This window comes from Varanus komodoensis, unplaced genomic scaffold (genome assembly GCF_004798865.1).
Source record: "Varanus komodoensis strain SLA01 unplaced genomic scaffold, ASM479886v1 scaffold11, whole genome shotgun sequence".
Classification (NCBI taxonomy): Eukaryota; Metazoa; Chordata; class Lepidosauria; order Squamata; family Varanidae; genus Varanus; species Varanus komodoensis.
Window position 1 is genome coordinate 5,540,067 of NW_025335317.1, and position 13,586 is coordinate 5,553,652.

The 13,586-nt window shown below is 48.2% G+C and overlaps 1 protein-coding gene across 14 annotated transcripts in view; it reads left to right on the top strand.

Annotated features, from left to right (window-relative positions):
* The window catches only part of ZMIZ1 (zinc finger MIZ-type containing 1), a 394,693-nt gene that overhangs the window by 344,454 nt on the left and 36,653 nt on the right, over positions 1-13,586 (top strand). For 9 of the 14 annotated variants that reach the window (XM_044420292.1, XM_044420291.1, XM_044420296.1 and 6 more), the window contains 7 exons: positions 1,492-1,560; positions 5,872-5,986; positions 6,635-6,852; positions 8,985-9,183; positions 10,041-10,328; positions 11,422-11,604; positions 13,198-13,372. In XM_044420292.1, coding sequence (XP_044276227.1) covers positions 1,492-1,560; positions 5,872-5,986; positions 6,635-6,852; positions 8,985-9,183; positions 10,041-10,328; positions 11,422-11,604; positions 13,198-13,372 — 1,247 coding nt within the window. The remainder of the gene's footprint in view (positions 1-1,491; positions 1,561-5,871; positions 5,987-6,634; positions 6,853-8,984; positions 9,184-10,040; positions 10,329-11,421; positions 11,605-13,197; positions 13,373-13,586) is intronic. The other 5 variants (XM_044420297.1, XM_044420288.1, XM_044420299.1 and 2 more) reach the window with 3 other exon arrangements.

Below are 13,586 nucleotides of genomic sequence, written 5' to 3' on the forward strand. Positions count from 1 at the left end.
GAAAGCTTATGCCATAATACAAATTTATATTTATTTTATTTATTGCATTTTTGTACCACCCTCCATTAGCTCACTATTTATTCATCTCCAAGGTACCTCAAGGCTCTTTTTGGTTTTGCTGCACTGGACTAATATGGTTCTTTCTCTTCAGTCAGTGTGTAATTAAATATACATTTTGTCCAGAGAGAAGACTTTAAGACTATGATGTCCAAAAGCTGAAGCAGTTTACAGGTTACTGGTAGGGTGCCTTATCCTGTGGAATGCCTGTGATACAACTCTCCTATGGTTGATCTGGGAAAACAGAGGTTAACTGGGAGATTACATTTCTCCAGAATTACTTTGATTAATTTTAGGGATGTTAATGTGAGCTCCCACGTACTCCCAGATACTTACCATTCAGGAAGACTGTTTCCTTCCAAAATACACACATCACTTGTGCTTATCTTAAGGCAGGGAATAGTGCAAGAGCAATCTGTGCCCCACTTCAGAGCTCTCAGAGATGGGAGGAGCCAAAGCCAAAGGGGTGGGCCAGAATACCAAAAGGAAGAAAACCCAGCATTTTTGGCTTAAAGATCACACTGCCAGTAATTAAATCTTACTAGAATAGAGAGGTGGGATGCAAGACTTGGACAACCGTAGAAGGGTCAGGGGAAGGGGGTGTGGCTGTCTGAGGAGCCTCAGAGGGCTAAACTGGGGCACCAGGAGGACCAGACTTGACCCATGGGTGTGAGGCGTGCCCTCTGAGTCTTCTTTACATGGCTAGCACACCAGAAGCAGTTCAAGAAGGAGACGCTCCCAATGTGGGAAGAGCTTTTGGATGCTATGCAGCTGGCTGTGCTACAGAGCGTTCCTGGGCTTCTCATAATTCTGAACGTACTAGAAGTTCAACAACAACAACAAATAAATAAATTCGTATGTTGAAGGTTTTTCATCCGTGTGCGTGCGTCCGTGCGTGCATGCATGCATCTAGCCTGCAACTTGTGAAGGCAGGAGGTCAGCATGCCGAATATTTTCCCACCCCTAGTCCACATTATCTTCTGTGCTGCAAGGGCTGGGAAGCTCACCCGAAGATGTCATGAAGAAGGAGCTTCTGGTGGCCTCGTCAAGCCCTCTTATCGGTGTACCCTTAGGCCCTGTCATAACTCTTAACTTCTTGTGTTTCCATGATGATGTGCCAAAATATTACTAATTTGCTTAGCTTTGTGATCAGGTGATAGGATTGTTTTAATCTTTTGATTTTCATTAACTGAGACAGCGATGTTCCATATTAGAAAGCAACAATAAATAAAGGGAACACTTAAGTCAGGAAGTGTGTGTGTGTGTGCGTGCGTGCGTGTGTCCACTGACTGGAGGAATTGCAAGTGTGACTTCACCTCAGGACTTAGCATCGTTGTGAAGGCCAGATAGCAAATGCAAAGCAGGGTAATGGGTGTGCATTGCTAGGGCTTTCGATTTTTATTCTGGACCTACACTTTCCCTTCTGATTCATAGGTGCATATGTGACGGCTGCCACCTTGACAGACCCCAGAGGTTGAAACGGGGACCTCCAGAGCTGAAAGCGTGAGTCTCTACAGCTTGCGCTAAAGAGCCAGGCTCTGACATAGGCTGTAAAAGACTCTGTGGAGAGGGACAGTTCCTGCAGACCGATTGACCCGTAGCTCATAGGCTCCAGGTTCTTTTTCTGCCTTGACATATTAGGAACACACTGTAGTGCTTTCCTTGATTAGCGACTGCACAAACCAGATTTAGGATAGGTCCCTCTTTGAGCTGCCAAATCCCTGATTCACTGCTGGCCCAAGGCATTTTGCTGCCTGAAGCAAAATAACAAACCCATCTCCCACCCAGAAGTCAGGACGCATAATGTCCAAGGCTGGCCGAGTTGGTTTGGTACCCGAGGAAGGAAAATCCCACAAGCACCTGTCCTTTGAACTACCCGCCCCCCCCCCCCCAAAAAAAAAAATGAATGCAAGAAGTGACCCATGAAATCTCTGGTTTCCTTCTCCCCAACGGTAGGGCTGGCCCTGAGTGGTGAGAACAGTTACAAAAAGTGGTTTTCACTTCTTCACCAATGATGGATTGGAGCGGGTGAGGACAGAACAATGACACAGAAAGCTGAGCCTTCCGTCAAGAGAAGATGCAGAGTGGAAGAGTGGCTAGAGAACAATTACTGTTATGACATTGTTGTGGTGCTTGTACTCAGAACTGGGTAGAAAGTTCTCAGATGCCTTTCAGGTGGCTGGGTTAGTTCAAGTGTCAGAGGGTGCTTTTAGCCACAGCATTATTTATTTATCTATCTGTGTATTTAAAGCTTTTATATACCGTCCAACTACTAGCATCTTGGGACGGTTTTACAATAAAAGCAACACAAAATAAAATGGAGCACAGCATCCAATACTTCCAGTATAATAAACCCACATTAAAACCTAGGAAACATTAAAATAATGGGAAAACAAAAAGACTTTTGCCTGGCGCCGAAAGAAGCAAAGCGTCGGCACCAGGCGAACCTCTCTGGGAAGCGTATTCTGTAATCGGTAAAGGTGGGAACAAACCAACCCACAGTAAATGTGGGCATTGTGCAGGAGGACTTCAGAAGCTGGGAAGCCCCACCTTAGGTGTAAGGTGCCCAGTTTGTGCAACAACTGGATCATGAAAACCAAACCAAAATAGAGCCACCATATTGGAAGGCCATATTGCGCTGCCAAGTTGCATTTCCAGAGCCTGGTCAGCACTTCTCTGAAAGCAGAGTTGGGAGGTGGTTATTTGAGGGGGAGACATCGCGAGAAGAGTAAGGGGGCTTCTGTGTTCCCCTACCACTTTTGCCCAGCGGCCCTCCTCCAGTGACTTTCCTGGTGTCCTAGATCTGTGGCAGAAACGTGGGCCCAAGAATGACCTGGAGGGGAAATGGTTGGAGAAGGTTGCATGGAGAAAGGGTCAGGCAGGAGATCAAGTGCCCCTCGTCCCGTTTGGTACTCCTCCCTTGCATATTACCCCTCCGCAGAAAAGCAGCAACTGTGATAGCAAATGTGAACTGGCTGTTTGTTTGATCCTGGCCAAAGGCGGAAAGTAACATCCCAGCTGGATCCAAATGAATGCTATGCTCTTGACCTTGCACTTCCTTTCATTGTTTGATTCCCAGTTCTGCCACCATGTTTTATTATGGAGGGATTCTGCTCCCATGTTTTCATATCATTGCACTGTGCTATAGAAGTGGCGTCTTGATTTCATGCACATTTAGTTGGTAGCAAGGTTCAACCTCTATTTCCTGTTTCCATGCTGTATACCAGCCTTCCCCAGCCTTGTGCCTTCCAGACATGTTTGGGCTGCAACATCCAGCATTCCCAGTCACTGTCCCTGCTGGATGGGAATTCTGAGAGTTGTGGTCCAAACGCCTCTGAAAGTCACCAGGTTGGGGAAAGCTGCGGAGTACTAAGCGTGACAGCCCAAGAATTTAGGTTTTCCCTAGATGCAGTTCAGCCTGGGAGCATGGAAACATAAGAAACAGATCAATGCAGAATTTTCAGACCTTGGTATTTCCAGTAGCTATTTTCAAGCTAGACTTAATTATATGTCCAGACCCAAAGTTTGGTTCTCTTCAGACTTTTTGGATGATCTTTAGCCCCAGCCTACAACAATGGGCACCACTTATTTTTCTCTCTCTTTTTCATTTCTTTTCAAAAATCCCCTAAAAACAACAGAAAGGAGATATTTAAACAGCTTATTCCAGAGAAAGCTGTTTGAACCAGCACACTACTAGGGTTAGAAGATTATCCATGGAAATGTCAGCCTTCCAAGGAAAGCCAAAGCCTCATTCACTGGTGTTCTTGAATCAGTATTTTAAGAGGAGTAGTTTTGGAGAAAGGCCCTAAAGTACTTTTTAAATCAAGTTTCTTTCCCATTGCATCCCACCCTCCTGTATTCATGCAAAACATCAATCTAAAGGGGATGGCTGCAAATTAAAAAATGTTTATTTTTTGCCATTCCTGTTTTTACTTATGTTTTTGTCCATCATCCATTTTCACCAGGCAAGATCTGCCGGGTCAGTTTTGATTGTGAAATATTGATACGTTTGGATCTTCATGTGAACAATGAAAACTTTACTGCAAAGTTTCCAACTTCCACCCTCTGAGTTTCAGAATAATTTCTCTGTTAACAAGGAATGTTTCCCTCATCTGTGTGTCTTGCATTCGTCCCTAATGCAATGAAAACCCTCCAATGCTCCAACTCTAGTAATCACACAAGCAAAATGTAGCAAGTTTCAATAAAAATCTATTGGCTTTGCTCCAGCACCAGATTTTCATAATATGATTTATTCATTGCATATGTATCCATCCTCAGATAAACGTTATGTGATCCATAAATATTGACATGCTCAAATATTTACCTTTCACATACCTATATTAGTGGCTTGCATCAATTTTTTTCTTTAAAAAGTGGGACATGCCATTTTGCCAGCTAATACACAATGGCTATAATGCACAATGATTGTGGACATGATCTATTCACACTACAGTTCCAGCACCTGCTTTGCCCAATCCACCTGTACGTACCTGAGCATCCCGATGGAAGGTTAGGAGACAGGGCGGCTTCTCACAGGCTCCCTGATGCAAGAGACCTGCACAGATTCCCTGCTCCCTGTAGGCGAGGGCCATGGGGCAGGACTCTATTGAATCCTGATGGAAAGGTCCATTTGTGTAGGATCTGCTTATGATGTGGGTTGATGGTACTGTTATTTGTGGATTGCTCTACTAGATTTGCATGTTTATACAGCAAATTACAGAGATACCTTTTTGAGAGAGACCCAGAGGGAGATTCTTTCTTTCAGGCTAACCTCAGCTATGAAAGGGAGCTACAAAGGAAGAAAGCAAGGCTAGATCTTATCTGTCTATTCCTGTGAATATAATTCCTGGCTACCACATGTCAGAAAATCCATCATTTTATTGCATCAGGGAAATAACAATAATGGCATTTACATAGTGCTGTTGGAATGTTCAAAGTGCTTTACCTATATGAGTACTTACAACTCTCATAGGTACTTACTGTTACAGGTGTACTTACAGCAACACCTGTCAGGCAGGTCGGTGTTGTCTTCCCCAGGCCGCATGTGGTGGCCGAACCTGAGGCAGAGACAGAGGGCTTAGGAAATGCCCTGCAGGGAGAAAATGCATGCCAGGGCTTCCTGGTTCATGGCGGCCCTTGGCCTCTGCACCACGGCCCCTCTCATCCGGAACACTGATTCACACACCCTGCGCTTGGTGTGTTGCTTACGCAGTGTGCGGTAGGATGCCCTCTGCATTCTAATGCACCAAGTAATTGCTGCTCCTTTAAAGGATCGCTGTGAGCCAGGGCAGGCAGGCAGAGCTGAAGTCTAGACCTGATTGAACTGGGACAAGACAGCTAAAGCCACAATGGCTCAAGAGCTTAAAAATAAATGACATTGGCAAAGCAAATGAATCCAAGCATCCACTTTGCTTCATGTGTTGCTTCAGTTGCTAAAAATCCACTTCCAAGAATTTATTGCCATTTGCCACTTCTGCGGGTAACAAAAGTGGAACTCTTCATGCTTCAGCTAATTCCATTGCCATTCACCTCCATAATCATTGTCATATGCATTTGTGCTTCACTGTCAAATGTATTTCTTCCCTTCGCTGATGCAAAAGCAATTGCTCTCCTTGCAACCAAATAGAAACTATTAACTCTGCAAATGTTATCACTGTCAGGCAGTTCACCGAGCTAGTGTGTTGATGGGGGGAAGGAATCCACTAAAACATTCAGAGGCTGCTCTTCCCACTCAGCCCAAATGCTCAGTTAAATTATGAAGTATGACTTTACCTTCCATGTGTGTCTCCTCCCCCTCCCTTCTCTTTTTTCCAGTGATGGCTCTTTCCCTTATGACTCTGTTCCCTGGCAGCAGAACACCAACCAACCCCCAGGCTCCCTGTCGGTGGTCACTACAGTATGGGGTGTGACTAACACCTCCCAGAGTCAGGTAACTGTCCTTTCATGGCTCCTCTTCTCGGGAACCATTGCTCTGGGGGTTCCCATTGAGATGTTCTGAATACGCATCCTTGGTCTGCAAAACACGTGGATGGACCACAGAGAGTCTATTGGAGAAGAAAGCGGATCGCTGAAGACAGAAGGCACCCACTGCTGTTCTCGGGACAGGCATGGGAAGGAAGTTTCCAGCCGTGCTCCAAGACCACTGGGTCGCCAGGAGCCAGAGGCAGGAAGTGCGGACAGTAGGGCTGTGGCATGTGCCATCTTAGGTGCCCCACTGGTCCATCTAGCCAGGTATTTCCTGCTCTCTTCCTTCCCCAGAGAGCCTTTCACTGGACTTGGCCAGGATGGACTGCATGGCCTTCTGCACACACAGTGTATGCCCTCCCATGGAGCTGAGGCTCCTGGGACGGAATGGCAGCTTCTGCTGGAGTTGTTCACCTCCTTAGCTTTGCCCAGATGTCTCGTCCGTGGCTCACCATTGTAACACACCTCCAGTATCTGATCAGTAGACTAATCCAGCACATCAAGGAATCTATGAACAAACAGATGAACCCTTTGAGAAGGGGCAGTGTGCCTGAAAATGGAGTTTGGGGCTGATCTGATCATCTCTCTTTCTCTCTCTTTCTCCCTCAATCAGGTGCTGGGAAACCCCATGGCAAATGCCAACAATCCTATGAACCCAGCAGGAAACCCTATGGCTTCGGGGATGACAACCAGCAACCCAGGCATGAATTCACCTCAGTTTGCTGGCCAGCAGCAGCAGTTCTCCGCCAAGGCGGGCTCCAGCCAACCATATATCCAGCAGGGCATGTATGGGCGGCCCAACTATCCAGGGAGTGGAGGATTTGGGGGAAGGTAAGGCTGGGCTGGGCTGGGCTGGGCTGTGTGGAGTAGAATTGCCATTCCAGGCCAGTGGGGTAACTACTGAGAGGATGCCTTTGACCTAAAGGTGGCTTAGCTGAACAGGACCCGCGTCATGCTATTCTTGGACCATCAGCTTCCCAAGATCCCTGTGACATGCTCTCTGCTTGCAAAATGCTTCCCTGGTGAATCCACCCCAAGACTGCTCCAGTCTAGCCTTCTGCCAACAGTGGCCAGGCTGATGACTGTGAGAAGGCCACAACTAAGCTGAAGAGCAATGCCTCGGTTCGTGAAAGCTGCAACAGCAAATAGCCCCTGCCAGACCCATTCTCGAGGAATTGCTCAGATCCGTTCTTCAAGCTGGCAGAGCTGGTGTCCTCTTCACCACACCTTGCTCAGAAGCAACTGTTGCTGCCTCTTGGCCAGTTCAGTTAATTCTTTGTCCTGGAGTAGGAGTGTTAGGTTTACCATTTTCCTTCCTGTACTCCTCCCAGCTTCTCACTACTGGGAGACACCAAACTGTGGAGATTCCACATTTGTTGGGAAGCCAGATCTTCTTGACCTTTTGAGAGCAAGCTCCATTTGTAGCAGGTTCCACCCCGCAAGGTCATGGAGCGCTCTCATGCAAGTCAAGGCAGTGCTTTCCCAGTTTGGTCAACCGTGGACCTTCTCTTCGTGAGGCAGTGAGCCTGCAGACCTGAGGCTCACACCCATTCTTCTGATCCAATCAGTCCAGGAAACCTGGCCTCCTAGAGCGGAATGACATGGCCCTACAGTTGCTTGTCCTTGTAATACTGAAACAGCCAGCGTGGTCTTGGCTTTAAGGCATTCACCACACAGAAAAACAGTGAAGAATGCAGGTTAGAAATATAAAGGAGTGCCTTTGATTATTATTACGCTACTGAGGGTTGCAATTTGGCCAGGGCATTATAGCATACCATATCTTGGCATAATGGATAGTCCTGTCCTTCTAGTGCTTATTTCCTGTGTCAGAAAAAGGTTGTGGCTTCACAGTAACTGTGCCCAGTACAACTACTGTTGCTTTGAAAAAGCTTGTCCAAACTTAAAGGGAAATTAATCACAGTAGCAGGAAATGATTTGCAAATGACTTAGGTCAGTCAATTAACTCTAATAAATACCGAAAATAAAGTTCTAATTAACACTGAGATTGTGACAACAAACCACAGGCTTAGCCGTGATTAACATTTTGTTAAGCTAGTATGTGAAAGATATTGATAGATATAAGTGCAGCTGCTTTACATAGGAGAATAGACATTAAGTGCACAGAATCTGCAGTCTGGTCACACGAGTACTGTGCTTGCTTTGCAGGGAGTCTCCTCTTCGGGGAATTTAAATCAATTCAAAATTTGCTTGGCAAGCATGGGTTTTCTCCGTTTATGTCTATGGTTATTTACACGCTTCAGAAACAACTCAGGCCTGGGTTTTTGCAGACATTCAGGATATCAGGAAATAATGTGGGGAAAGAGATGCCTTCCCCTTGCTAATTCCTGGCTGAGGCCGTGGATGCTTCTGGATGGATGAGTGAGGGGGTGATGTCCTCATTTGGCATTCTCCACCCAAAGCTCAGCCCAGATTTGGCAAAGCTTGAGGAGCATCCTAGCATGCTGCCATCATTCCCATAAAGGAGCAACGGAAGCCTTCCCCTTCTCTTTGGCTCCATCGGCTACGGCGGTGGATGTTGCTGGAGCGGGCACGGTTCTGAGGAACTGTGTGACCAACCAAGAAGTAAGAAGAATCCCCACAAAACTGCTCAGGGAAGCTTTGTGCATCCGTAAAATGAAACAAGAATAAGAAAAAGGATTTAGCCAGAATGTGAAGAACACGTATGAAATGGCTAGACGAGGCTCTGTGGAGAGGGGAAGGTGCACTTTGACGGAACTGTGAAGAATTAAAGTAGTAAATAGCCGGTGTGAATACATTCAGGTATGGGCTTGAGTGGCGGACATCCCCTAAACTCTGTACTGATAGAGTAGCCACATTGTCAAATATTAGCATATGGCTAACCTGTCCTTCACTTCCAAGCTGCACATTTTTTCAGACTTGTGTCAGTTGTGGCCTCAAATGCAAGTTCACACACCAGTGGCTTTTGTTTTCATTTCCCATAGCTACCCAGGAGGCCCCAGTAACCCTGCAGGAATGGGGATCCCATCCCACACCAGACCACCCGCTGATTTCACTCAACCAGCTGCTGCCGCCGCTGCAGCTGCAGTAGCAGCTGCTGCCGCCACCGCCACTGCCACTGCCACCGCCACCGTTGCAGCCCTTCAGGAAACCCAGAACAAGGAAATGAACCAATATGGACCGGTAAGAGAAACAGCCTAGCCCTGTCCTTGGCATGCCCTTTTCTCACCCACGTGTGTTGTAGAACCAGTGACTGCCATGGCAGGAGGCGAGCACTTTTCGGAAAACGCTGCATAAGCATCAATCAGGAGGAGGCGGCCGCAGAGAAATTCCATTCTTATTTCCATTTTAACAAGGATATTTATGTTTAGTAATGCTGCAGCCAGGAGAATGTTGCATTAATTTTTTGTTTGGAGGGATGATGTCTTGAATGTCTGCAGATATCATGTTGGTGCACTTTAAAACATTTTTAAATAGATAAGCAGACAGATTTAACATCCAGTAGGACTTGAGATTCAGGTGGGGACTAAGGTCTGTGCATCATAGAATGGGCCCACATTTCCTTGTATCTTGACAGACTGAAGCTCATTTTCTTTGTAGACTTGGATTTCTCTCAGATCATATAAATCATTTGCCTTTTACTAAAGATTTCCTTCCGTTTTCTTTGTTAATCAAAGTACGAACCTTCTTTCTGAGGAAAGATGTTCAAGTTAATATACAGTCAATCATTACTAAGATTATGATGTCAAACAATACCCATAATTTAAGACACACAACTCAGGTCCACGATTCGCAAGTGATTGCAGGCAACCGTCGCGCAGCAGAAGACGCGGGCGTTCAGCCCTTGCAGCTCTGGGAAAGTGATGAACTGAGGATTAAGTCCTGGAGTCCCCCTCGCAGAATTCTGCCCCTCATCAGGCAGGGCAAGGGGGGAGGAAGGCGTCTGTGCCGACGTGACACATCTCCGCCTCCCGTCAAGTTGGCCCCCCTCCCAGATTAAATGCATGTCGCATTTTATTCTTTTTTTTCTTCTGTTGAAGGTCTGTTCCTCTTTCCAGATGGGTCCAACTCAGGCTTACAACAGCCAATTCATGAACCAGCCTGGCCCGCGCGGCCCCACCTCGATGCCGGGCAGCATGAACCCTGCGACCATGGGAGCAGGCATGGCGCCCTCCAGCATGAGTGGGCCCCCCATGGGCATGAACCAGCCCAGGCCCCCCGGGATGAGTCCCTTCAGCCACGGGCAGAGGATGCCGCAGCAGCCCTACCCTGGTCCGCGCCCCCAGTCCTTGCCCATGCAGGGCATGAAGAGGCCCTACCCGGGAGAGGTGAGTGGCTGCACCCTTTCCCACCAGCCGTGCGAGCAGCGTGCGTTTGGCAGTGTGCGGAGCTCTCCCACTGTGGCCCCCGTACCTCCTCAGCCCTCGAAAGGTGGCATCCGAGGTGTGGGAAAAGGCAGGGGTGCCCACACGCGGCTCTGCCCGAATTTCCTTAAGACTGGAAGAGGGAGAAGTTGAGCAGCAGGGAAATAGGGCCCCTCCAGAGTGGGGAATTCGGAGGCAGAGGTGCAAGGCTGGCTCACAGGTCACCCCAGGAAATTCTGGGAGCATTTTTCCTCTGAGATTTCCTCTTAGCCAGAGTTAGCTAATGATAACAACTTAGTTAATAATTCTTAATTAACTAAATTAATTAATAATTAACCAAGTTAATATTAACTTGGCCTAATGAGTAATACCGAGTGGTTTAGAGCCACGGAATGTGCTCCACTATGAGGTTTAGCTTGCTTTTTCCATACTTTTCTGGAAGTCGGTGTTGTTGTAACATTGTCAAATGTGCAAGTGCTGGTAAGTTGATGGTTCATATTTGCGCAATTATTTATAACAGGGAGAGTTTGTGTGACTGTAAAGTGCCTTTGAGTCCAGTGTGAGATGTTTGGTGAGGTTTTTGGCCTCACCAGGGGACATCAGTGGGAATTTAAGGATGCGTTCCGAGGCATGTTTAAACAGAAGAAAGACCGACAATTCCCAGTGTAGTCCAGCCAGCCATGCCAGGACCTGTGGGCCTTTTTTTTCTTTCTAAACCTGCCTGTGATTGCATCTTAAATAATTTAATTTGGCTGGATTGTGCCCCACACTTGTAATTAACATTTCATGTCAAGACACACATCTTTATTGGTTAACACAACATCACTTCCATTTCCTGATGGGATTCACTGCAGTTTCACAATTAACAAGTCATTTTAAGTTTTACTTAGCCCACAATATTCTTGGCCTTAGTATATTGAAGTCAGAAAATGTTCCTGTAACTATTTCTGCTTGAAGGTTATTTCAGACCTGTGAATATGCTATGAGTTCAAGAGGTACAGCTTTAAACCTTTGCTTTCTTTCCTTTCTTTTGTGTTTCCCCTCTTTTACAAAATAGCCAAACTATGGAAACCAGCAGTATGGACCAAATAGCCAGTTTCCATCCCAGCCTGGTCAGTATCCTGCTCCCAATCCTCCGCGACCCCTGACCTCTCCCAACTACCCTGGACAAAGGATGCCAAACCAGCAAAACACTGGGCAATATCCTCCCCCAGCCGTCAACATGGGACAGTATTACAAGGTGAGGCATCCCCATCTTTCATCCGTACGCTCGAGTCCCTGTCCCCTGTCCGGATAAATTCCAGCGCATCTGCATCTCAGTCCAAGGCCGTCGACGGCAGCACCTTGCTGTCGAATACATTTTGAGCTCTTGGCAGTTTGCGCAAGAAGCGGTCGCTTAAGTGTTATCTCTATACTGAGTCGTCTTCGTTAAGGGTGCAAATACGTCATGCAGGACAATGATACCCAATGTTTTCACGCCGTCTGGCAAGGCCAAGCGCCAGCCTTTCTCCCTTTTCCTCGCCGTGTCTCAGCCGGGCATCAGAAGAAGGGGAAGAAGGGGAAATGGGTGAGGTGGTGGCAGCAAAAGGGAGAGTATTTTGCTTCGTAATTGTTTGATTTCTACACTGCCCAGTAGTGGAAGTCCATTCCTGCTTTTGCTGGTCCCGCCCTCTGTGTCCCCAGCACCCGGCAGAAGACAGCTTTCCCTTTTAAAGCATTTCTTTTCCTTCGCTACTGCTGCACCAGCCAATGCTGGCAAGTGGGGGCCGCGGAACGGGTCCAGTAGCCCACAGACCTGTAGCCATGCAGACGTCATCATGACCAACAGTAGACGTGAATAAAACCAGAGGCAGGGTGGCCAGAGACGGCTCCCCCTCCCCAACCACTGTTCTAGAAGCGAGGGGATGTCGTCTGGGGAAGGGTTGCATCAGAGTGAGGCACTGAGGCCCAGCCCTGCTCCAGCGGTGCCCTTGTCCCGATGGCCGCAGCTGCCAGGAAGTGGCTGGTCTCTCTCTGTGTCACAGCCCCCTGCAGCGACAGGTGCTCTGCCTGAAGCAGGGACCCTCTTCCAGCCGAAGACTGTACCTCAGAGACAACTGGACACAGACCCCCTGCTGAGAGTGGGTGGGCCGGACCCTTCTCCCCCTCTTTTAAGAGTCTGAGGACATCCAGGGATCAAGGGCACGGTGTGCTTCTAAACCGAAGAGCTGCCTGGCTGCTCTCATACTCCCTGTGCTCCCCCACACACACAGCCCGTCCATCCGGCTCCCCAGAAGCCGGTGGAGCAGAGCTTCCGAGGCTGCTCCTGCTGTCTTCTCTGCAGAAGGTGGCGGGAGGGCAGCTGTGTGTGGAGGAGGCCCCTTGGAGTGACTGCACAGCCAAGCGGCCGCGCCCCAGCTCTCGTTCCTCCACGTGAAGGGGAGGCCGCTTGGGGAGATGCGGCTTTGAGGCGCGCGTGGCGCCTGAAGGTGGCAATTCCCCCACCGTTGTGGAAAGTTGTGGTGGGTGTTGAAAGCCGCTGGGGTGTGAGGAAAGGACAGACGGGGCAGGCCAGCAGGATGAACCTGTGGGGCTGGACGGGAATGTGTCATGGCTCCTCCCCACCTCTGGCCTGACACATGCTCGCATAGGCAGGGAAAGGAGGAGACTTCCTGAGTCCCAGGTGGGCTGGTGCAAATCGCTGATAGGATGGCGAATCACCCGTTGCACAAGGCTGTAAGTGAACCCTTGCCACCTTCGTGCTTCTGGCGCTTTGATCCGTGTTCTTCAGTGCTTAGGGCAGGTATAAACACTTTTCTCTCTTCTTTTTCCAATTGCACGTACACATCTGCAGCCCTCAAGACCCGTTCCTGTGGCAAATTACCCTCACTCGCCTGTTCCAGGAAACCCCACGCCACCAATGACTCCAGGGAGCAATATTCCTCCATACCTGTCCCCTAATCAGGATGTCAAACCGCCTTTCCCACCTGATATTAAGCCAAATATCAATACTTTGCCGCCACCTCCAAGTAAGTAGCAAGCGCGGCGTGTGAGGAGTGCTTTCCTGACCCTGCGCTCAGCCTGCCCGCAAAGCGCATGCCGCAGAAATGTGCTTGGCAACCACAAGCTTGACAGCTACACTCTGGAGAGAGACACTGGTTGCCCTTTGATATATGAAGGGACCGAAACCCTTATGAAAAGAAAAGTTCATGAAACAGGGAGACAGAGAAACACTTTGACACT